The sequence below is a fragment of the Enoplosus armatus genome, chromosome 3, assembly GCF_043641665.1.
Source record: "Enoplosus armatus isolate fEnoArm2 chromosome 3, fEnoArm2.hap1, whole genome shotgun sequence".
In the NCBI taxonomy this organism is placed as follows: Eukaryota; Metazoa; Chordata; class Actinopteri; order Centrarchiformes; family Enoplosidae; genus Enoplosus; species Enoplosus armatus.
The window spans coordinates 14605870-14629944 of record NC_092182.1 but is presented as its reverse complement, the minus strand read 5'-3'; the positions used below and the strand labels follow the sequence as shown (position 1 = coordinate 14629944).

General features: G+C 38.8%; 4 protein-coding genes across 5 annotated transcripts; all 4 read right to left on the bottom strand.

Annotated features, from left to right (window-relative positions):
• Positions 1 to 180: 180 nt before the first annotated feature.
• On the bottom strand, positions 181 to 4708 carry abhd14a (abhydrolase domain containing 14A). Its single transcript, XM_070902999.1, has 5 exons — positions 4494 to 4708; positions 3316 to 3596; positions 3042 to 3157; positions 2205 to 2440; positions 181 to 1059 (listed from the first exon to the last, which is right to left on the bottom strand). The coding sequence occupies exons 2-5, from the start codon at positions 3576 to 3578 to the stop codon at positions 877 to 879; spliced, it is 798 nt and encodes a 265-aa protein (XP_070759100.1). The 5' UTR covers positions 3579 to 3596; positions 4494 to 4708; the 3' UTR covers positions 181 to 876.
• Positions 4709 to 8116: 3408 nt separating this feature from the next.
• On the bottom strand, positions 8117 to 10112 carry hyal2b (hyaluronidase 2b). Its single transcript, XM_070902762.1, has 3 exons — positions 9148 to 10112; positions 8595 to 8684; positions 8117 to 8506 (listed from the first exon to the last, which is right to left on the bottom strand). Exons 1-3 carry the CDS (start codon positions 10096 to 10098, stop codon positions 8117 to 8119), a joined length of 1431 nt encoding a protein of 476 aa, XP_070758863.1. The 5' UTR covers positions 10099 to 10112.
• A 4242-nt stretch (positions 10113 to 14354) lies between these two features.
• Positions 14355 to 17393, bottom strand: tusc2b (tumor suppressor 2, mitochondrial calcium regulator b). The gene is made up of 4 exons (XM_070902666.1): positions 17298 to 17393; positions 16159 to 16408; positions 15240 to 15360; positions 14355 to 15140 (listed from the first exon to the last, which is right to left on the bottom strand). Exons 2-4 carry the CDS (start codon positions 16305 to 16307, stop codon positions 15075 to 15077), a joined length of 336 nt encoding a protein of 111 aa, XP_070758767.1. The 5' UTR covers positions 16308 to 16408; positions 17298 to 17393; the 3' UTR covers positions 14355 to 15074.
• Positions 17394 to 18624: 1231 nt separating this feature from the next.
• On the bottom strand, positions 18625 to 22883 carry rassf1 (Ras association domain family member 1). Of its 2 annotated transcripts, XM_070903161.1 has the most exons (6): positions 22592 to 22883; positions 21054 to 21178; positions 19545 to 19649; positions 19092 to 19380; positions 18890 to 19005; positions 18625 to 18774 (listed from the first exon to the last, which is right to left on the bottom strand). In XM_070903161.1, the coding sequence occupies exons 1-6, from the start codon at positions 22881 to 22883 to the stop codon at positions 18625 to 18627; spliced, it is 1077 nt and encodes a 358-aa protein (XP_070759262.1). The 2 variants fall into 2 exon arrangements, with proteins under 2 accessions (XP_070759262.1, XP_070759264.1); XM_070903163.1 differs by lacking the exons at positions 21054 to 21178; positions 22592 to 22883 and adding an exon at positions 19818 to 19934.
• Positions 22884 to 24075: the final 1192 nt, after the last annotated feature.

Below are 24075 nucleotides of genomic sequence, written 5' to 3'. Positions count from 1 at the left end.
TTGTTCTCAGAACAAGCAATGATTTGGTAATTTTAAACACTGCAAAAAATGCAAATGGTTATGTAAATACATCAAAATAACCTGCAGTTCCCAAAACAATTTTATCAACTTAAACATACAAAACACTAAATTTTTGTTTTTATTTGAAGCTATGCATATATCTTATTTTAATTTTTTTGCATGATTGTCCAAACTCATTGCAAATATATTACATATAACTTCATTATATAAACAAATGTGAGCTATTTTTTTTTGTCATTTTATATAGTCCATATTCTTTTATACATTTTTTATTACAGTGTGCATCAATTCTGTTTGCTTTTGTTGAGAACGGCATGTGTTTTCTTGGAAGCTGGAATGGTTACCAGATCTTAATATACAAATCTGTTTGTCGAATGTGAAGCGAACTGAAGCTATTTAAACACAGGCACCTGCTACATTTGTATATTTACAGTAAACCTACATGTCACCTACAAAAATGGTAACAGAGAAGCAAACACATTCCATGTTTTTACATGCAAAGAGAGACATGAAACACATGAAACAAAACTCACCACTAAACAAGTCTGAAGTTATTTTTACAACAAGCTGAGCTACTCTGGTATGTTTGGGTGACATTGTGGAAAACTGAAAAAATAACTACAATTAAGTTTGGAAACATCTGAAATACTGTATTGTTAACTGTCACATTGTTAACAGATTTGACATGCCATTTTCCATGTATTAAAACGTACTCCCATGCCAATGTTCTTTGCTTCGGATGACGATAATATGAGAATAATGCTGATCTTAGTATTTTTTAGCAAAATTGTCACTACACTAAACCATAGATAAGATGACATGTGTTCCTCTTTGTTCCCATCCGTCTGTCTCCTCTCACTTCAGTTTGCTGAGGAAGTCGATCAGTCCTTGGTGAAATTCTCTGGGTTTGTCCATGTAGCAGGCATGGCGAGCTCCTTCTAGCTTTAGCACAAGGTGATGTGGAAGTTGTATGAGGTTCTTGTGGGACTGAGCACCCAGATTTGTGTCCAGGGCTCCAAACACAATCAGAGTGGGAGTCTGAAAAGCACACACGGGAGATAAGTCAAAGAGAGAGACTACACAGCATAAAAGATTTTCACATATGTATAGACCAGTATCAACATACAACTTTGTAAAAATGCACACAGACTTCTGACATACTTATATACCTACTGTTAATGACTAAACTGTTGCCAGCCTCTCATATATGTAGTGAAAGTATCTTGCGAAAGTCCAAAGGGAACAGACATCATAATGATACTACAAGAAGACACCATGCTGACTTTCAAATACGGCAGCAAATTCTGATTTTTATTTATGTTAAATCAATCACTCAGTCCTTAAAATGTCACAAAATACAAGCATAGTAATAATATAGCATCGTATGTTACAAAAGGCCAAAGTGCTATCAAAGATGCTTACTTTATCTAACCAGCAGTAAGCAGCAATCATTCACATTAATAAAGTTATAACCAGCAAATGTTTGGTATTTTAATGTTATTATAAATATTTATTGATTATTAATAAATTACTAGTTTCCCACCAACATTTCAACAATACTCAAAAGAAGCCTTCTGACACTTCTAAAGTTCACTAATAAACACGTTATATCTTGTTTGTTTAATCCATACAAAAACTTAAGTGTAAAAAACGACACCTTGTGGTTTGTGTGGTTTATTTCTTTACTCTGTGCAGAAACTTCCTGGAATCACTGCTGGTTGCCTGGCAACCTCATAATGACAAGGCTCCAGGAGGTTACTGAGCCCAGCCTCGTCTAACTCTAACCAATGATTTCATTTCCCAAAATGTTGAACAATTCCTTTAAAATGACAAACTAAGTCACACACAGCAAACCTGGGGCAAAGGAGTATTCCAACACTGGAGCAGAGTTTTATAGTGACCACATGTAGTCTGCTGTGTGATTAAAGGTTACATGTTACATACAAAATGGGGCCCTCTAGTGGGTTTAATCAAGCCATGCCTCACTGGTGTGTAGTCCACATTACAGGAACAGTTCTTGTTCCTGTAAATGTTAACCACCCTTCTAACGTCAAGAGAAACACCAGAGAAGTTTGTTTACTCACAAAACACACAACTAATGGCACGATTCCATAATGTCTGTTGTTTCCATTTGAATATATTAATCATCACAGTCACTTCAACACAATCTTTACCACCCTCACCTGAATAGTTTGGTACTGCTGCGGAGTGTAACTGCGGGTACCGACCGGTGCTATGGGAATGAAGCCATGTAGCTGAGCGCTGTTCTTCATGAGGAAGGGGATGGAGTAATGTCCACTCATGGAGGGGCTCAAAAGCACAGCTGCCCTGACGCCCAAAGACTCCATGAACCTTGAAAGGAGGTCCACCCGATTCTGGTCGGTCTTCAGAGCATCTGAATCCGGCGATTTTCCGTACCCTCAAAGAGGAAGAGGAATTTGTGGAAGAAAACACATTATTATTATTATTATTGTTATTTTTAAATAAATGTAATTACAAAATGTGTGTGCTTAGATGCTAAGACAACAGCCTATGTGCTTTGAAATATGTATGCAATAGATTTTGAATGTATTCCGACCCATTCACTATCTATCTATATTTTTGTGTTGCAAACTTTATTGAAAAGCACACCCGGGCAGGTGTTTTGAGTCATTCGGGCTGATTATCCATCTGTTTAGATTGACATGTGGTGGCGCCATCACCAGACTGCATGTACTAATTGCTCTGCTTGTGTCAACCCAAATTTAAGCCTTGTGCAACACTGTAAACCCATTTAGGAATTTGTACATTGTTAGATTTTCATCTTTGCCTTGGGAATATACAGTATATATATATATATATATATATATATATATATATATATTCTCAGTATAAAATTTAAGTAATACTGCTCTCAAAATTGAATCTGGTTCAATTAGTGTACCACACCATACATTTCATGATGAAAGGTTTGTGTTTAATCCAGTTTTAAGTGATATCATCATTACTTTCACTAACATTAGTGCTGATTATGTGCCTACCTGGCAGGTCCATCGCTAAGGCCTGATAGCCATTTGTTGCTAGCAGGGCCATTGTACCGAGTTCTTCCCAGGTTTTGGACGTGAAGGCCTGGCCATGAAGGAGGACCACTTGCAGCCTGCAAAGAGAAATCATAATCACTACCTGTGTTTGTAGGCATTTCAAACTTATCAATAAACCACTTCACTGTCAGGTGTGTTCACTCAGAAAACTGGTATGGAATTAAATAATAGCTCCCAAAATGTTCTAAGTCGGTCTCCACTTGTGTCAACTCACCTCGGCAGTATCTGTCGTCCAGCTCCATCAACAGGTAACGCCTCTCTGAAGAACAGTGGAGGGTCCCCCGGTAGCTGTCCAGTGCGAATGGACACGTTGATGGTTGGGAGCGGAGGAGGGGGGGTGGCCATCAGCCCCATTCTTTGAGCTTCAAGAGACGGCTCCATGCTGCCCTGGCGAATGGACGGCAGCAGCAGGTACAGCAGCAACGTGGCCAACAACACCAGGCCCAGAACAACAAGACGATTACGCAAGAAATTCATTTCGTCAAGATCAACGATCTAGGAAAAGTGGTAGAAAGTGCATTGGCTGAGAGCCCATCATTTAGGTACTACTCATGTAGTATTTATATTTATTTGACAATGTTCACAGACATCGACATCCCAATCCATCAAGTAGATGTGGTTCAGTCGTTGGCTTTGTCTTAACCAGTTTTACAATCACAGTTTTTAAAACCTACCTCTTATTTTCATAGTTTTAACCATTCCCATTGACATTCTCACCAGCTACATGGCTGATAAGAGGAACAGGAACAAAAAGTTTCGGTGGACTTATGTGTCCAGATGTCAGCAATTCACTTGATAATTACTTTATATTCATAACACATTGGAATGACACAAATATGATCCAGCTTGTAAAAGACACCTTGTGTTTCTTTAAGATTACTGCAGGGCATTTCTGCCTTGATTAGGTGAACAGGGATAGTTTAAAATTCTGCGTGTGCATCTTAGAAAGAAAACAATTGGTTTAAAAGTGAAGGCTTCACTGGACAGTTTAGTCCTTAGCAAGTAAGTAATCCTTCAAATCCATTTCACCACAGCATTAAATTGACAATGAACACTGCTCCAGGTGCTTGAGGTCGGCCTGAAAACAGCGAACTGTACCGTGGTTGTTGATGTCAGCCAGGTAAGTATGGTTTGACAATTTAGTACTGAATGTGGCTGTGGAGGGATACAGGTTAATTAAAAAAGTGTTCAGTTACATTAAAATGTTAACCTCCGAGGATGAAGGACAAACAATCTGTAGTAAACTGACCAGTGTAAATTTGTCAAAATATGCAAGAAAGCTAACATTAGCTGGACGTGTCGCTCTTCGACTAGCTTAATCTCCGTACAATGGGACGCTGTAACGTTAGGAGACACGATGCATTAAGGATGCAGCGCCAGGAGAAAACATACCAACACAAAGGAGACAATTGTTAGACACGTTCACTGACAGAAGGACGAGGCTGTCTGCTTCGTCGTCATGTCTTCTGCATTGCTGTTTGCCAGTGATGGGAAATGTTGCTGAAAGGCTTCGGGGTCGATGCTGGAGGTAGCTAGCTTTTTAAACTGAGAGGAGAAATCGTGCAGTTAGCCTGACTCTAGCTAGACATCGTTTTACTGACAAGACAAACTACCTGTACCGTCACCGTTCCTTGGTCAGAAAATTTCAACCAAAAGTAAAGATTATATAGAAGCTGTCACACGAGAAAGTCATGAAATGCAAAGAAATCTTGATGAGTGTCTCCGTCTGCTATATATTAAGCCCCCCACGGTCTCTAAACCGTCTGTTCCTCCTCGGACCACATTACGAGCTGCACAAAACAACACTAAGCACCCATACGTCACTTCCTGCTGAAATGGTCAGAAACAAGCACACAAGATAAACATATTGTTTTAAAATAGTGCATGTTATTCAGTGGAAATATTTTTTGATTTGGATACTTAATGTGCTTTTTGTAAAAATATGATGAAACTTAAAACTCAAAGAAGAAGTGTATCTGTTGATTTAAAGGAAGATTTTTGAAAACTTCAGTGTATTTAAAGCCACTTTTAGAATCTATCTGGATTCCCTGAATCTTCAGACTTCACAGTTGCAAGGCCATAAAAACTGTGTCTATATGTGGAACACTGTCTCATAAGTTTAACCCTCGGGCATCATGATATTGTTAGATTTGTTTTTTTTAACTTTCTTCTCTTTCTTACATATTTACTAGCTGTGATATCCACTTGGAATACCTTATACCCCGTTTTCTCATGTATCTTTGTTGTAAAGTGCATACAGTCATCAGTATGTTTGATACAGATACGACAGAGTAAAACTGTGTTGTTAACACCGGCACCAGCATTCAAAGACCCCAGCAGTAGGTGTAAAAGCTGAGGATGTCCCTGTCATTAAGATAAAAGCTCCCAGCAGGCAACAGTCTCCAGAAACAGAAAAAATACGTTCAAATTCCTTTTTTAATATTGAAATGCTCCGATGTAAAAGGTGAATATGAAATGTTAAATACAAAACATTAAATCCTGTGCAACCCTTTCATTATTTTCACACTTTGTTTTGAACAACACAATCAAAACACTTTGGTAAAATAAGGCTTTTAAATTAAGGGAATTTCCTAATTAACACTGAAACAAAGCTGCTTCTAAAACAGAGCGGTGGAGTGGTACAAAAGTAAAAATGCCAAAGCCAAGCAAATGTTCAGTCTTAATCAAGTTGTGGGATGAAGACGACATCATGTCCAATTACAAAAACACACACATTCACAATGAAAAAACATGGTATGGCTCCTCTTTTACCTTTAACGTATTGATTTATCGCCTACTATTGAAATGTAAATGGTGATGATCATTGGCATTAGCTAGTACTTTGGGGTCAAATTATCTGCAATATACATGACATCTTTCTCCCACCTCTATGTATACCACAGAAACCAATGTTACTGTGTTAACTTCAGTTAGATCTGATTACTTTGTTCAGTAATCTTTGCTCTTGCGCTCTCTTACCTCTTTAAAGATGACAAACTAAATAAAACGTTAGATCATTTTTAAAATGCTAGTTAAAAGCCAAGGAAGGTATAACAATCATAACTTCTTTTCAGACAAGATTCACAGTGAACACATCTCTAACATGACACACTAAATGGAAAAACACCACAATATAATGCAATGCAATGTACTGTACCAACTGTACTCCTTACAGGCTTCTGTATCCAGCAACAGAACACAAGTTCACTTCATGTACATGGAATAACACCATATCCACCTCAACAGAAAATTAGTTGTTGGTTAAAGTGCAGAATTTCAAAAGTTTGCAGCATACATAAAAAGACGTGTGATTCTCAGTTTGTGAGTCATTCCTATACCTGCCCACTGGTATCATAACTCATTTTAGGTATACTATACTTTTTTGAGCAGACTGCCATACAGAATAAATACAGAAGCAACTGTATACATTTGAAACTGCTCAGCTAGCTTCAGTGTGAAACTATGAAGATGTAGCTACAGTAGTTGCTATCAACACAGTGTCACTGGCAGGAACCCCGACACAAGCTGTAGTGCAAGCGAATCAAACTACACAACAACAAACAAACAAACTGATAATTGTGTACAAATCCAATACTGGATTTCTGAGACTGATATTTGAGATTTTTGAGAGTTAAAAACAAATCTGATAACAGTACATCGGCCAATGGTCCACTTTTTTAAAAACATAAATACAAACATTTGCAAAAGGATCCCTTACAAAAGAATTGTGGATAAGACAATTTATAATGGAAAGTAAACATATTTTTGGCATTTCTGTATTAACAATTCTTGTTACTTATCCCCATATATCTGGGACAAGCTTAAATCAGCCACGATCAGTTGGATTTATACTGCTAGTATCTGATAATCCTCCCATCTGTTCTCATGAAAATCAACAAACATTTGGCAAAAGGTATATTGGATGCTAAAATCTAACTTGTACCTTGTTTTCACAGTGATATCCATGTGAATTAGAATACACCATTAACAAACAAATAAAAACATTTATCTTTTCCTGTTAATTAAAAATAAACTGGTAGGCATATGGAGTTAATATCAGTGTAAAGCACTGTGCCCAGCAGAGGGCCGAGATGAACACTGCAGTGAAAACCTCAACAATTAATTAATAACTTGTAAACAAAGGCAACCATAAAAAAAGAGCACTTCGTAGCCCAACTAAGGCACAATTTCGACCTGGCACAGACAGGTCCGGCCATGTTGTTTCTATAAGCCAAAGAAATGTCTCAATTTGTCCTAATTTATCATCTTCTGGCATAATGCACTATTTAGATTTCATTCATGAGGCTGTGTGTCATAACACTTGACAGCTTAATCCATCAACAGATACAAACTATAATGTTGAAATGGGCAGCATTATGCAAATGCAGAATATCTAAAGTTGTTTGTTGTGATACCAACAACTATAATACTATAACATATCAATAGCATATGTCTCTGGGTAAAAAATTTACCTTTCTTACACTTTTTTGTTTAAGCCTCATGTTGTTCTATTGTAGTGTACATCACAAAAAATAGATAAATAAAAAAAAACAAAAAGAAAAATTAAGGTTAAGCAGTTCTATATTTCATAAGGCATTTTATCAGTCCCACAATTACACTACAGTCCAATTGAATGTGGTGTGACAGTATACAGGATCTCCTCATCTTGAGGTCAGGGTCAGTCAGGAGCATGGCAGTTATGATTTTTTACATTATCATAATTTATAAGTTAATGACCAGTTGTAATATTGATGGATGGACATCAGTTCCAGGAGGTGGTCCTGAGGTTGGAGCTCTGCCAGTGCAGACACAAATATTCCTCTCAGATGGGGTCTGTGTGCTGGGGATAAAAATCTCCTGTCATACTGGGAGATCTTTGATGACAGGACTGACTGCTTGCTGCTGTTAATGCACCTGTATCACTTGTGCACAGAAACCTCTTGTATCACCTTTATGTCGAACTGTCCTTTCCAGGGCTGGCAGAAGCAGCAATTGGTTTGGGCTTCTCAGTTTCCTCAGTGTAGCAGAGTGAGGAGTCCTAGTGGGAGTAAAAGGCAAAGAGGCCAGGTCCCAAAGACAGAGGAGGCTCTATTCTGCCCTTTTTCTTTCTGAGCACAGGCTTCTCCCCTGTACCCACTGTAGCACTGGCACTTGAAGTGTGTGTGGAAAAGAGCCAGCTCGGCTTGGCCAGGCACGCCTGTAACCTTCAGCTGGCCACCCTGACTGGAGATGGTGTGTGTTAGGGGGCTGAGGTGCAGGTACACGTCATTGTCGGATACTTTGCGCAGACATCGGCCTTGGGATTTACATACCTCCTGACTGCACTGTTCTGCTGCTGTAGACACATTGAGCAGGTACCGGCCCAGCGGTCCCTTAAGATACTCATTTAGGGCGGAGCAGCTGGCCTGCAGGTGAAGAAATGGGATGTTAACCACGAACCACTGAACACTAGGTTACTCAGCATCGAATGAGCAGAGACGGTGTGACACTTACATTGCTGCTTGCATAGGAGGTGTCCCCCCAGAAGATTACACCTGCAGCTCCGAGTGCAACACTCTCACCAATGGTGGAGACCAAATCAGTCTACAAAACATTTACACAAACAGTTCAGTACCATACAATGAGGGAAGTATTATCACACAGAAAAATATATTTTTTAGTGCATTTAATTCCACTTAAGTCAACATAAATGAATAAATTGAAATTGAAATACTAACTAAGCTAATACATAGTCAAAGTATTACGTATAATAGTGCCACAGTCCAAGCTGAAACTATACTTAATGTTAATGTTGATTTCCCCTGATTTCATTGACTGCTGCCTGTATATATACACAATACTGCCAGTATAATTTTGCCCAGGGATCAATAAAGTATTTCTGATTCTGATTCTGATACACAGACATTTTCCATCCATCAGCAATGCGTGGTCTCCTGGCAACTTCCTCCTCCTGTCTAAGGCTTAAATATAATAACTGAACTTCAAGATAACACAACAAAAGTATAAGCCTTCTGTAATTGATGAATTGTTGCTTTAGCCAACTAACCTCTGTTAGGGGGGTCATCTGATTGATGTAAGTCGGGCGGGTATAAACAAAAACAGGACGTGCTAATCCATCCCCAACAGATGCCAGGCGCATCGCCTCCTTTACCCTGTTTCGGACAAAGAGGCGGCCATAAATTGTAGAGCTTAGTACAGAACCCATGTATATAGAGGGGAAGAATGCTGTACACTCCATCCACAGCCAGTTAAGTTGATCATTGCGGGCCATCTCCACAACAGGACAGCGGCCTGTGTAGTTCTTCAGGCCACCCCTATAGTCATGGTTGTAACAATCTGGAAACAGGTAGAAGCCCCACAGTTGATTGGGCCTCAAATTCTTGGCAAGTTTCAGAGTTTCAAGCATGAATTTGCGAGCCGATAGCTCAAATTCCTGCTGTGCAACTTTCCCCACTTGTTCTGGGGTCCAATTAGGGTTCTTTTTGGCCACCATTTCACGGGATTTGCTTCGATAGATATCTTTAGTATCCCAATTCCGGATCCACAATGGTCGCCACTCCTCCCAGTCAAGAACAGCCAAACCTTTTGCCTCTGGCTCACGTATGTATTTTTGCAAACCTTCAGGCATCTTTTCATAGTGCTGAGTGAGGCTGGCAAGCTGTGGAAGGCCTCCATTCACTGCAGTGCCACCACGCTCATAATAGGGATACAACCCAAGGCGCTCCTTATAGAAAATTGTGAGGTTCTGCCGGACAAAGCCCTCATTGGGGGATGCCACAATGTCAAACTGGTCCAAATATAAAGTTACACGATGTCGCGGGGCACACTCTTGTGTTGGTGCATTCCAGGCGAGAAGAACCGGCTTCTGGGAATATAAAGGCCATCTTGTTTGCTTTATATCAGCTGAACACAAGACTATCCAGGATGTAAACAGAGTCAGAAGCAACCAATGCAGCTGGCCAGCTGTGGAGAAGAGAGAGTGAAATACAGCCTCCATGGTCACTGCTCACCGTCTCTCCTCTTTCTCTTGAAAAGGAAAATAAAGCAGTTTTGTTAAATTCAGATGAAAATAAAACTAATCATAGTTCCATAAATCTCCACAGATGATCCAGGGAACACTTTTCTAATGAATTGTACATCTGTGAAAAACAGGAAACCTTTACTTTCAGGAAATATTATAGTTTCAGGTGTAGTAAAAGCATCATGATCTCATAGGTAGAGTCAGTGACCATCTCGAAAACAATAAAAACATGTTAGGATAACGTTACAGCGTTACCAATTACATGTCTAAGGTAGATTATTAGAAAATGCTTATTACTAATATTCTTGGGTACGTTATGGTTAATAGCAGTTAACTTTACGTTATATGTATCATTTGTACGGAAATTAGCTGTGGAGCAGCTTAAAGTTTAATGTCGGTTAGAGCGAAATGTAAAGCAAAAACACAACGAAGACATCTACTTAACTGCTGTTCTCTGTGACTACTTTAAACGTCTTCCGTCCACGAACTAAGTTAACGTAACTTAGCCAAATTAGCTCAAAGTTTCATTGACCAATGTGCTAAGTTAGCTAACGTGTTGTTTCTTCTTCCCATCCAGTCTTACCTGTTCCGATGAAGCTGAGGACATGGGCTTATTCCACTCATAAACAAATTGCTTTTCCACAGCCCTGCCATGTGATAAACGACAGTCATAGTCCGTTCAATCCATGTTGATGATTAACAAATTTGCCAGCTAAAGCTAACAGAAATTACAGCAGGAGCGATGCTGACGAGTAAAACGTTGAGCAACAACAGTCCAGTGTACTGAGTTCATGAGTAGGGGTGTTCTGAATTTATGAAAGACATAATTTGTCTTTTGTTTGCCATTTGTATCAATACAGCATGGGGTTTTACTTTAAAACGAGTATTATCTAATAATTCATTATTTAATTATTTAATGCTTGTCTGGCATAAATGTGACGGTAAAATTACATCCTAGTGCCACTCACCCCACCCCCCCTTAAATAAAGTAGTCTGTTCTTCGAGCTCTGCCCTGAATTGACTGTTGAGACAAGTTTCATTGATAAGACTAAGTGTGAAATAAATTCCCGACATGTTGAAATGTTTTACGGCGGTTATATTGTGGTCATACTATTAAACCTATTTTAGCGAATTTTAAGTTACTACAGTGTAAAAAATGACAAACTAAAATGTTTCAATGAATGAATGAGTGAATGAATGGGGTACTAGACACAGGCTCTTTTGTTTATTTTTTATATAATGGCATTCAACAAAAGCTGGCTTACAGAGACAATGTCTCCCACAAAACCATATTGCATTTGTATTTTCTGTGGCCATAAGTATTTCATAGACTGAGTTAAACTTCACATAATTTAAAATAAGCGTTGGACCATCGTTTATAAAATATTGAGGCTACTTACATCTTTCTCAGAATAGGCATTATTTCAATATTTAAAAGTTGGCAGTGCTTTTGAATAGAGTCAGATTTGTATATTGCATCTATTCTGAGGAGAGTCACTGTGTCTTAAAAGCTGTCAGGTTATTCTTCAATACATTTGAGCTTGAATATGAGCTTGATCTGAATGGTATCAAATGTATTCCCATTGTGCAAAGAAAAAAACATTTATTTTATGTTGATACAGCAAACATTATCATTCTCAAAAACCATAATAATAATACGTAAATCTGTCATCTCACGTTGTGTCCAAATGATGTCTCTTACCAGCACCCTTTCCCTCTTTAATCTCCGGATGAAAGTAGTCCAATCAAGCTGTTTGAGTTGTTTAGGATCGTGATGCATACAGGCCAAGCTTGTTATTCTGCTCCATTATCATAGTCTAGAGACAAAAGTGGCTGTTGGCTCTGTGTTGAAATGAATCCACCACTGAGGGGTATTTAAATATCCAGCAGACTCCTCCTCACATGTGCAGAACACCTCAACATTGGATTTTTGCCTAGTTCCCCTTTTGAATAGGGGGAGTGTCAAAGAGTAGCTGTCTTGCCTGCTTCTCTGACATCGTCTGATTGAGCCAGATTCAAATATATACTGTGTTAAGTACATTGTTCTCTTATCATTGATAGGACGTTGTCAGCTCAAATTAAGACTTTGTAAGCTCCAAAGCAGTAAACTGATTTTACCAACGTGACTCAACTGAAAGCCTTTGAAACCAATTCCCAGCTGAGTCAGGATTTCTGCCAGATACAGCTTACTCGTGACCCTCAGGTGTTGGCTGGGACAAGTGTAAAGTTTGCTCGGGTAAACCACACACTCTTGGTATATGCTATAAAGGTATTAGAATCCTTTATAAAGATTTTGGCTGAGATTTCTGAGTATCAAGTCGTAGATGTGTTAAAACATGTGTTCATCATTAAAGGGATTTCAAATAAATGGTGTGTTGAGGTTTTGAAGCGCTAGGTTCTTTGTTATGTGTGTAAAGACAAATAAAGAAAGAACAAAAATAAGCATATAAAAATGTTTTACTGAGATGGTAAACATGACTCAACTGATTGATAACATTGAACTAAATGAGATCATTGAACCTGAGAGTTAATGAATTACTTCAGATCTTTTATCAGGTCTGTTTGCACTTATAGCAAAGAAAACAACCTTAAGGTGCTTATAATGACAAAGCCTGTATTTTCACACAATTGACCTCATTGCTCCATTATTACCTTTTTCAAATGCACACTCACACCTCATGGCAGATAGATTCCTCTCCTGAAGGCAGTTCCTCCAGAGTACGTAAATAAAATAAAATAAAACAAAATATTCACACGTTCTTTTAAATAATAAGGTAAAAGATGGTAATGGTTCCTGTGAATAATGCCTTAATTACTGTCTTAAAATGTGCCCAGACAGCAAAGTGTCAGCAAAGCCAGAGGATGGGTGTTTTGCTGAGTCCATTTTTTTCTTTTAACCCCAATACTGCAGTTCACCTCATGGCCTTGCATATTATTACAGCTCTGTGAAGGTAAACAACAAAAAGTAATTGCACTGCCATGTCTCCCCCACACTCAGCTGAAAAAAGGTACTTGCCCATACGTAAAAAAGCACAAATACGTGTAAAGCAAAATCATTTCATGGAAGCAATAAAGTGGAGTGGATTTTGGCACAGCCCTCTTTATCCTCTGAGAACAATATCACAGACAGCTTTGTAGAAAACCCTTTCCCCTGGAGACTGCAATGATGGCCTTCACTTCTCTCTGAACTTCATCCATCCCTCATTAACAGACACACACCTCCCCTCCCAACAATGGTTTGCCGTTGCAATTTCCTTTGCAGCTGGCTAATTTCATCGCAGGTGGAGGTCAGGAGCATTATTTCCACTACATGGATGAACAAGGCCTGTCAGTTCATTTTAGCGTTTACAACCAGTGCCAAAAAGCTGAACACTCTATTGTTATTAAGATTATTTGACAAATACCTCTTACGAGCTAACCAAATAATTGTTGTATAAAGATTGGGGTGCCACATATAACGCTGATGAATAGAGATTTCTTCCCGTAACTTTCTTCATCTTGGCATTTAAACTCCAAATTGAAGTAGCATTACACAGGCAACCAGGAAAAAAAAGAAGAAATTATCAGAAAAATGTGTCCTAACAGACAATTTTCAAACTTTGGAAATGTCTTCTATATATTAATCTTGAGCAACTTCAATTATTTAAATGATCCCCCCATTATTAGTTTGTATCAAAATTCACTCTGCAAAATATGGTATCAGGATTTTAGAAATACTGAGGTCATGACTCCAAGTCCCTTTAGAGCCACTGATGTACCACCATGCAGGTTTAACTTCCTAGTGCGGCTCTTTCGGCGTCATTACAAGTAGTTATAAGTATTTGGTGAGGAAAAACGTAACCATTGACAAATCTCCAAGTAAGTGGACCTTGAGTTCATTATTTTTCACTGGAATCTGCCAATTAAAAACCCTCCATGTGTACCTTTTTTGTTGTAACCTCCACAGGTTGCTCCTTAATTCCCAGAAAAATATCCTTACAACATGACCTGAGTGGCCTCAGGTAGCTACAGCCTGGCATCTATCTTATCACCTTCACCTGCAACATAAAATTCAAATATTTCCACAGATATATAAATATTTCAGAGTTTTTAAAGGCAGTGATTATAAAAGATGTCCATTGATTTTCTTTCCCTTTTGATCTCGACAGCCTGTGAAGTAAATGCACTTTAATGTTATTCATCTGTAATGTGTAAATATAAAAAAGTACCATGACACGGTTTAGCATTTCAAATTGTAATTAAAAAACAGTTATAATAAATTAAAAGTGAAACATAGTATGCCAAAGCAGCAAAGGAAACAACAGGATCTCTTACTAGACTCACTGCTGCTGTGTACATGTGTGGCTCTGAGGTCATTGAAGCCAGTCCATCCAACATTATAATATGACATTAACCCACTTCAGATTCTGTGGGCCACTGATTGTCAACTCCCTAGGCTATTACCGATAAGCAGATCCTGTTCCATGCATAATAAAGCAAGTCATGATGGTGTCAAAAAACTGTCAAAAAAAAGTGTGCACTTAAACTTTCTCGCTCTAGATACGACCGGGACAGAGGGAAGAACTGCTTACATTCTCCTTCAACGCCTCGAGTTCAATGAATCATTAACAGGAAACAGTCTGTAGCAATTAATTCATGACTCTGTCCTCGGTCTGCACACACATTCACACTTACATGCACATAAACCATGATCTGTAAACTGAGTATGTTTAGCCAACTTGGCCCCCCTTCTAGATCCCCATTGGTGACTTATTCTGTGTCTAACTGCACACAAGCCAAAAACAGATCACATGCAGAGGCTCAGCACACATTGCATCAGCCTGTCCACATAAGGGCATCAAATATATCAAGAGATCATGTTATTTTAAAAGGTGGTTCAGGCTTCCAGCTGTAGGGGAAACCACAGGACGGAGTTGACGGAGTGGCGAGTCCGAGAGGTTCCTCAGACATCATCAGGCTTCACAGAGGACAACTGGGAAATCTACATGGATGCAAGGGTGGTCCAGCTTTAGAATTCCCTGGAAGGACACGAAAGAGATTCAAATTATTTGGACTGATAATATGCATAACTACTGTTGGTGAGTAAAGCCCTCGTTTAGGTCTAACATTCTGCTCACCTGAGGTGTTAGGTTTTTTTGAATCCTCTTCAGCTTGGCCTTTTTACGTCCATTTTTTGTCACAATTGTCTCTTCATAGAACTCATGGGCCAAGTCGCCATCTTCATCAAAGAACATAGAGCTGCAGTAGAGAGACAAAACTGATAATCTGTATATATATAATATGCCTGTGTATATACAAACCTTCAGTAGATACTAAAAGTACAGGTTGTTGACAATATTACAGATATATTACATTTTATCAGCTGTTTTACTTTTATTTGTAATAAAATACTATAACAGATCAGCTACAGCAGCAGAACACTATGCTTGTGTCCAACTCCTGTCAAATTAAAACGAGGGGAATGAAGATAGAGTGGACACATATTATCGTGGAAATCAGCTGAAGAAATAATACAAAGATATCGCCTGATCTGACAAATCCTGGTTTGTGGTATAATGCGCAAGAAGATGGGTCAAAATTGTTGTGCAATTTATGGCTCCATCTTACCCAGTGTCAATACCACAGGATGAATGTGAATGTGTGGAAATGTTTCCTGTGAAAACATAGGCATCGATGGCCAGTCTTTTTTAAAACTAATAAGCAGATAATACACCATGTCAAACAACATTCTCGAACTGTTTCCAAGAACAGCAGTTATATTGGCTTACTCCAACAGCCTTCTTCATACCCATATTTCAGCCCACTAGTACACCTTTTTAGGTGAGGTTGGGCAGATGTTTGAAACATGTATTGTTTGGATGCATTGCATTGCATTGATTGCACCAAGAAACATCCTGTACACAAAGGGGACAGGGACCTCGAATTAATACAGTAAACAAAATATATCTGCTTTTACTAGGAACTAAGAGGAATATCAATACAAGTATTTGTGTTGTAAGGCAATATGATTACAAGAGCAGCTGATGCTTTATTTACCTTCGTCTAGTAAACACAAAAGGTGTTGCACTTGGGAAGCTTCGAACTCTTGCCAGTGGCTGCTCATTTCCATCTTTGGTTGGATCGTCCGTACTACCTGAGCCAGAAAAAGGCCAAAATCCTTTGGATTTGGAGCCACTACCACCCATCTTCAGCTGCAGCACATTATTTTCTTGGGTCACAGGACTGCCAGTCGTGTTACAGTGTTACTGTACCAGATGAAATGAATGTGACCTTTGGACTATGAAACCTATGTGACACATGAAATTGAGGAGTTAAGTAATTTTAGGCAAAACCAACAAAAGCACAAACAAAATAAAACATCCTATTTTAGATTAAGAAAGACAGAGAAAAAGTACAAGTTAGTTATACATATATTTCTGATGCTGAAAACACTTTTTTTTGTGGACAGGTAAAGTGGTACCACAGACATATTTAACCTTAAATATGAAAAAGAAAACAAATGGACTGTACTATACTACAACACGTGCATTTGCATTTATAGCCAGTGCAAAAAGATACTGTAGATGCCATTATTTTATGGCCATTTTTTTTCTCTAATTATATTTTGCTTATAACTAACATAGAAGACACAGAATAGAAGACAAATACAAAACGAAGCCCAGACTGATGTCGAGTCCAGTCAGTTTATAATTGGAGTAATATGTCCTAAATCCATATGTCAGAATATAGCAGGCCAGTTACATGACAGTGCAATCAGACAATGCAACATTGCATTAAGACAGTCCGGTCAACTTGTATGTCCTTTTACACAATCGGGTTAAATTAGTATTTGAAAATAAGAAAATGCTGAATAACGTTAGTCAGCTCTGCTTAAAGCCTTCAGGGCTCGGTAACATTGGGTTATCTGGGCAGGACAGCTAATTTAGCTAGCTAGCTAGCTTTGACGAAATTGGTCCTGCTTGCGTTAGTTGCTGTGGCTGTTATGTCACTTTATGTCCCGGCTGCTAACATTACCATTAGCTAAAGAATGTTAGCACTAGCATTACTAGCATTAGCCAGGTCAACATGTTTCTATCTGGTTTACAAAGTAACGTTTACTGACGCTGCCAAAGGCTAACGTTAGCTGGTTTTATATCTGGCGTGTGTCGCTTCGGCTTAGCTAGTTGAAAACATACCTAAAGTGGGGCCTGTTGTGTTCGCAGGTATGAAATGTTCTCTGATGAATTTGTCTTGGTGGGTTGCTAAATCTGTACAAGCAAAGAGCTCATAAACCACACAGCTACCCTAGCTGTTTATGCTAACTAACGTTACACGTTTTTCTTCTCCGTCTTTTTCCTCTGACGGCTGGTAAAGAGATCATGGTGAGCTAACGCCACCACATGGACGGGAGTGTGAAACTACAAAACTGTACACGGGAAGACAGCAGCTAGAATGAGCTGAACAGGAGCAAACTTACTGCCTGTCCCATTAACCAAACATTGACAGAGAACAGTATATTAGTGGTACACTGTATAGCCAAAATATATAAACACTTGATAACTTTGTGTACTTCAGGCTGTTTGTCATGGTTTAGGCTGCACCCCTCTGTTCCAAAAATAAGGGAAATCTTAATGCTGCAACATACAGTGACATTTTAGACAATAATACCATTTCAACTGTATAGCAGCTTGCACAAAGCATCACCTTTGGCCTTATTGTCCAGCCTCAGGGCCTAACGTCACTGATCTTGTGGCTGTTAAAGAGCAAATCCCTGCAGCCAGGTTACAAACTCCTCTGGTTATAACAGCGTATAAATGCCCATGGTTTTGAATGGGATGTTCAACAGTAAAATATGGGTGTACTGTATAGGTGCCCACATACTTTTATCTATCTATCTTTTATCCATATAGTGTACTTTGGCTTTGGCTTACCACACCAGAATGTGGACTACTGGTCTAACACACAATTTATCAAAATTAATGTAAAATTTAAAATCACCATAACAGTGACATCAAATGACCCATGATTTATTATCATCAGTTTATTAGATAGTTAGGATGTAAACACATTGTTTCATATTTTTCACTTTCCCAAATCCATTTCACAGGTTCATTAAAGTGCCAACATTTTAAAACAGCATCAAAGAATATAAATGAAACTATACATCACAAGATAAATGATCAGAAAGTGTGTTTTTAATGCCACTATACATAAAACCGTCAAGCAGCATGTTTTTTCCAACAAAGATCTGCATCCAATTATGTCCAAGATAATCTCTTTTTGCCCCCCGTTCAGTTCGCAACAGTGGCTCTGCTTACACAAAATTAACCGGGCCTAAGCCTTTAGGTAGTCGACATTAAATGTAACTGCAGTATCCCTGCTTCATAAACAACCCTTATTCAAAACAATCTCATTGTTTGAGCTCTGTCCTTCCCTTTTACATTGCTGATCAACGATACTATTCAGAGTGGCAGTATGTTCTTCTTCGTGTTTACATATGAAGATCAGTTGAATCACTCAAAGTCAACCAGGAGTAGTAATCCTTGCCATGGCCTGCTTCATCGTGTCTCTAGCAAGAGCGTAGCGCCTGACAATCTGCCGTACGTGTTCTTCTTCCTCACGCTGCAGGATTCGCAGAAAGTTGCACAACTCAGGGAAACTAAATGCATCCCACTGTGGAGGAGAGACATTAAAATCAGTTGTATAGACACTGCATATATTGGCTTTTTTAGCATATATTGACACGTTTATCATATTAATTAATTCTCAGAGCCAAATGGAAACTTACATTTACTTCCCCCGTTTCATTCTCTTTCAAAACCAGGCTTAGGACTTTTTCACTGGGGCCAGCACACAAGCGTAGGTAGAGGGGACACTCATCATCAGACAGTTTATGCATGTACACTAAAAGGAATTAAATTCAGCATGTTAGCATTTGAAACTCAGTCCTGTTTTGTTTCACAGTAAATGTGCGTTTTTGAGGATTCTACCTTGACTTTGCCTCTCAGTGCGTTCAAACAGGGCAAACTTGGCTGGGTTGTCCACCACGGTGAACTTGTTGAGCAATGCCTCGATGACTTCTCGTACACGTGTGTGGGAGCTTACATGCAGGTGCTTGGCAGTATCTTTGGGGAGGTAGAAAGATGTCCGTCGTTTCAGCCGTCCACACTGCTGTTCTTCCTCCTGTGTCGAGCACAGGCTCTGACGGGGAGGGAGGGAGATAGGACGGACCAACTGAAAGTGGACCTTGATGAAACCAGTGTAGGACCCGTCTTTATTCTGCAAGGTAGACAGATTTATATTGTAAGAATGTGTGAAATGGTCTCACAAAATATCAACAACACCTGCAAACTATTGTATACTAATACAATTAAAATACAGTTCAAGGAGACATTTTTTCAGAATGAATGTTCAGAGAAAAAAAGGGTTTATTAGTCACTCACAACCACCATGTAGAGATTGCTGTTGATCTGTGCATTATACTCCTTAACCTTGTGTTGAATCTCACTAAGAGTCAACTCCTGTTTACCCCAATCGATCTGTTCATCCTGAAAAAGAAAAAATAGGGCACGTAATGTCAACGGAAAGCTTGTCCTCACAAGAAAGTCTTTGTCTGTAGTTAGAAAATAAATACATGATTTAATATAATTAACCAAACGGAAAGTCAAAAACAGCTTAGTGCCTCCAGGACTGATGAATTATGCCATTAGCCTCACCGCTGATCTTCTGGCCTTGTGAAAGAAAGATGTATATGCAGTAAAATACAGTTCCAGCTCTGAGCTACCGTCCTCCAGACTACAGAATGGGTCATTCGCTGTGCTTCCCCAGGTCATCTCCAAGGTTCAGGTGAGCGGGGATTTTAGCAAACCTTTTCAGATTTTTGTCATTGCTCTAACCCTTTACTTATTTCTGGAGTTGAATGTCGGAAATGTCTCAGCGTTCCTCTGTCTCTCTCTTCTGTCTGGACAGATCTGATTCTACTAACAGCTCTTTTGACCTCTGCATTTCCATTTTCTCCTCCCTGACAATAAAACCTCACAAAGATGTCACAAAGAGGGCAGCCCACTCCCAGGGAGGTCTGCTCAAATTATCCTACGGGCAAAACTTTCACCCAATGTTATTGTTGATGTATGTGAACATATCAACAGATTTTAGAGTTGAATTATGGTTTAGTGGGGCAATCATTTAGGGCTTCAGAAAATCATGATTAATCAATTTTTCATAAAGCAGGAAGCTCTCAGTCAGACATGACTACATGTTCTGGTTCTATTTTTTGTAGATGAAACCTGATTGAAATCATGCTTTCTGACCTTCTGTATTTGGAAGAAATGTCTGAATCTGTGCCAAAAATAAAGCTATTGGTGACGTTTTGATATGGTAAATTATAAATGATAGAAAACGATCCTTCTATCTAGAAGGAGATTCATCCTGGTTTTTTTTTCAGGTCTAAAAGAATGTTCCATCGGACACGATAGTAGACTTCATATTAATGTGGTTTGAGCTTAAAAACATGAAACCAGTACTGGTCCACAGGTCTCGGTAGTTTATTTTTGCGGTTCTGAAATAAAGACAGCTGTTTTATCGTGAAGTTGTTAAGTTCTCCCCTCCCCTCAGCTCTCTCCCAAATGACTTTCTGTATAGATGCCTTGACAATGAGGATGCAATAAAACCAGTATCTTTGAGGACATATGGCACACTGATGCTCAGTGGACAGCAGTAGACAATCTGGTAGCCTCCGTCTGCTTTGACCTACCAACTATTTTTTCCTGAAAAAAATGTTCATTGTTTGGTTGTACAGTTAAATCACTGAATCACAATTTAGACTTCCTTTTCTATTGTAAATGATCTGTAAAATATGAATTTCAGAAAATAAAAAAACAATCCAATGAAGACAAATATTTCTATACAAATGTACTATTGATAAAATATGTGATTGTAGCTTTGTTCCTCACCACATTTGTGTCTGTCTCGATAGAGTCGACAGAGAAGTCTTCCTGGTGTATTAATAAACTTGCGTCTGTGCTGCAGTCCAGCTGGATGAACGGTCGGCAGCGGTAGTGACAAGTATAACTGCAGTCTGAGAGAGAGAGAGCGTTCACTATTAGAGGGGGCAAATTTAGCCTTTTCAGCAATGCTTTGGCTAGAGGTCAACACTTGTTGTGTAGAGCGCTCTGGTGTGGATTTTGTTCAGTAATCTCACCCAAAGCACACTAACCTAGATGCATTATCTATGCATGGGAGCAACATGCCCACATTTTTGTATGTACAAAATAAAAATAGCTTATGTTTGATAATTAATAGGATGTTAATTATAAGCTGTTATCACTCTGTCACCTGTTTGTATCTAAATGGTACAGCAGTTCATTTTCTGTGTTTAACTGGAACCGAAACGCCTGAAGAAAAACAAATACATTCCCAGGAACTGCCTGTACCAACATGACGCTTCCCAGAGCTTCCTACAGATTAGGACCAACTCTGTGATACAGTTTCTCATGAAATGGAAAAATAACATGAGCATCCTGCATTCTGGTGATACTGGAAAATGAAGAATGTATCACAGCTCTGTGAGCTTTGGGTGGACATGACTTAGTTATCATGGGCTTTAATTTAAGGGCATTTTCAGCCATTTCAGCCAAGGTCAATTGTTTTATCCAAATTTCAGCAATTTCTTGAAAGGTTAGTGGTTTTATATTCATACCAGTGTTATTTACGAACTTTTTACAACCACATTGTTTCACAATGTCTATTATTAAGCCCAAATCTGGAACATGATGATTCAAGACAGCCTAATATAATGTATGTGTCTCATGCAATGAGATTTAGTGGCTGGTCTTTGCCTTTTAAGTCAATGGTTGCAGAAAAACATCCTTATTGTGTACACACCAAACTTAAAGGATAAGGCTTATGTTATTCTATATTTTTCTTATTGCCAAAATCAACAATGCATTAGTCTATTTTCTTCTTCCCCAACCTGCTCTTAGCGCCAAGCCCATTTGTTCCTACGAAAGACTTTCTTCATCTTTAAAAACCAGGCTCTGATATATTCTTTCAATTATAAATATGGCTAAATAATTTACTAAACAGCTGGGCACTGTCGTTTTTAGCAAATCTTAGTCAAACAGAAGTAAATAGTGCATTTGTTAGGGACTATTTTCAGCCATGGATAAATACACATTTAATGCTCTAGTGAGTATTTACAGCAGCAGGACGGTGAATGTGGGACTGACTCAATATAAACTGCAGCGCCCATGTTGATGGTGTTGAAGGAACATGTTGAAGGAACGGTTTGGGTCATTGATGTGCTTTTAATAGTTTTTTTGACAACAGCAGAGATCTATGGCACAGAGGAATAAGGCTTTGGCTACACAGGCAATACTTTTCATTTCATTGTTGGTTTTGGTCTTTTCAAGGGATTTGGTGATAATAAGAAAAAATACAGAATATTACCAAACGCATCCTTTAAACAAATTCACATGCAGAAGGTACTCACTGGCGCAGCGTAAACTTTGCTTATAAAGACCCCAGACGAATTCTCCACACAGGTCACACCAGGTGAGATGGGTGTGACTGTAGGGCTGGAAGTCATGACCTACTCCAGCCTCTCCTATCTGACACCTGGGGGCCTCAATGCTGACGCTGTCTCCAACCAGACGGACGACATGGAAGTGGCTTGGCTGACCTGGGTTTACAGGCGGCGGGGCTCGGCGGGCCACAGGAGCAGCCAGCTCAATGGGATCATTTACACTGAGGTCCTTCAGCTCAATCAGCTCACATTTAGACATGTTGTCCTTGATACAGATGCTGACATGTCAAGTGTGCACTTGCTGTCCATGAGCTAGTATGGTTGTACATCCAGCCCTGAGAGGAGACAGATTTAGTATGTGCACCCCTGCATCCTTAATGAGGATGTTGTGAACGTCGGGCTCCAGGTACGTTTTTTGATTGGGTCCACTTCCAGATCGGTGTGTTGTGCAGATGAACCGGTGGCCACTGAGTCCTTAAGAGCTGCAAGACAGTTTGAAGTTTGTGTACAATACAACAAAAACATGTATAGGTTGGTTTAACATGAAATATTCTGACATATTTAAATCAGTTTCAATTCAAGTAATAAAATTCATGAAGTCAATGTCTATTCTGTATTGTGGTATGTGCTTCACAAACAGTAAAACTAAAGATTAATCTTATCCAGGATTCAGATGATTATAATAAAATGTGGGTCAAAATGACTTGCATAATCCTGTGCAATCCTGGGACAACTCATACTGTTTTTCTGACTGTGACAGTGAAACAAAACTGCATATTTTAGACGAAACACAAAAAGTGGGCCAACGCCATTTCTTTGATTAAATTCAAAAACCACAGAACTAGTTTGAATCTGTCATTTCAGAGATAACTGCCAACACAATGGAAGTAAAAAGCCCACAGCCTTGGTTTTAAGTTTTTAAATGTATATAATGTCATGTATGCATGTATAAAAGCTAAAGGTGTTGAGTGTGGCAGACAGTGGTGGAATGTAACTAGATACATTTACTCATGTACTGTACACATTTAATGTACTTGTACAGTACTTTACTTGAGTATTTCCATTTATACGTTTCAAGAGGAAATATTGTACAATTCCTTCAGTTTATACCTTTTAACCAGTTTAACCAGTTTAACTATAATGTTGCAGATTAAACATATGATCACTTTATAAAATATGAAGTATAGTTGTGGATTAAACTACGCAGCATTGTGTAATGTTAATGAGCTGCACTGCAACATTAAAAATGCTGCTTACATGTTAATAAATCAGTGATATTAATCAATTGATAAAACATATGATAATGTAACACTGACAGGGCTCATTCTGCTGCATAATGATTATAGTTTTGAGACTTTAGGTACATTTTGCTGATACTTATATAGTAAATACTTTTATGTGAGTAAGATTTTAAATCTGGACTTTCACTTGTAATGGAGTATTGAGTAAAT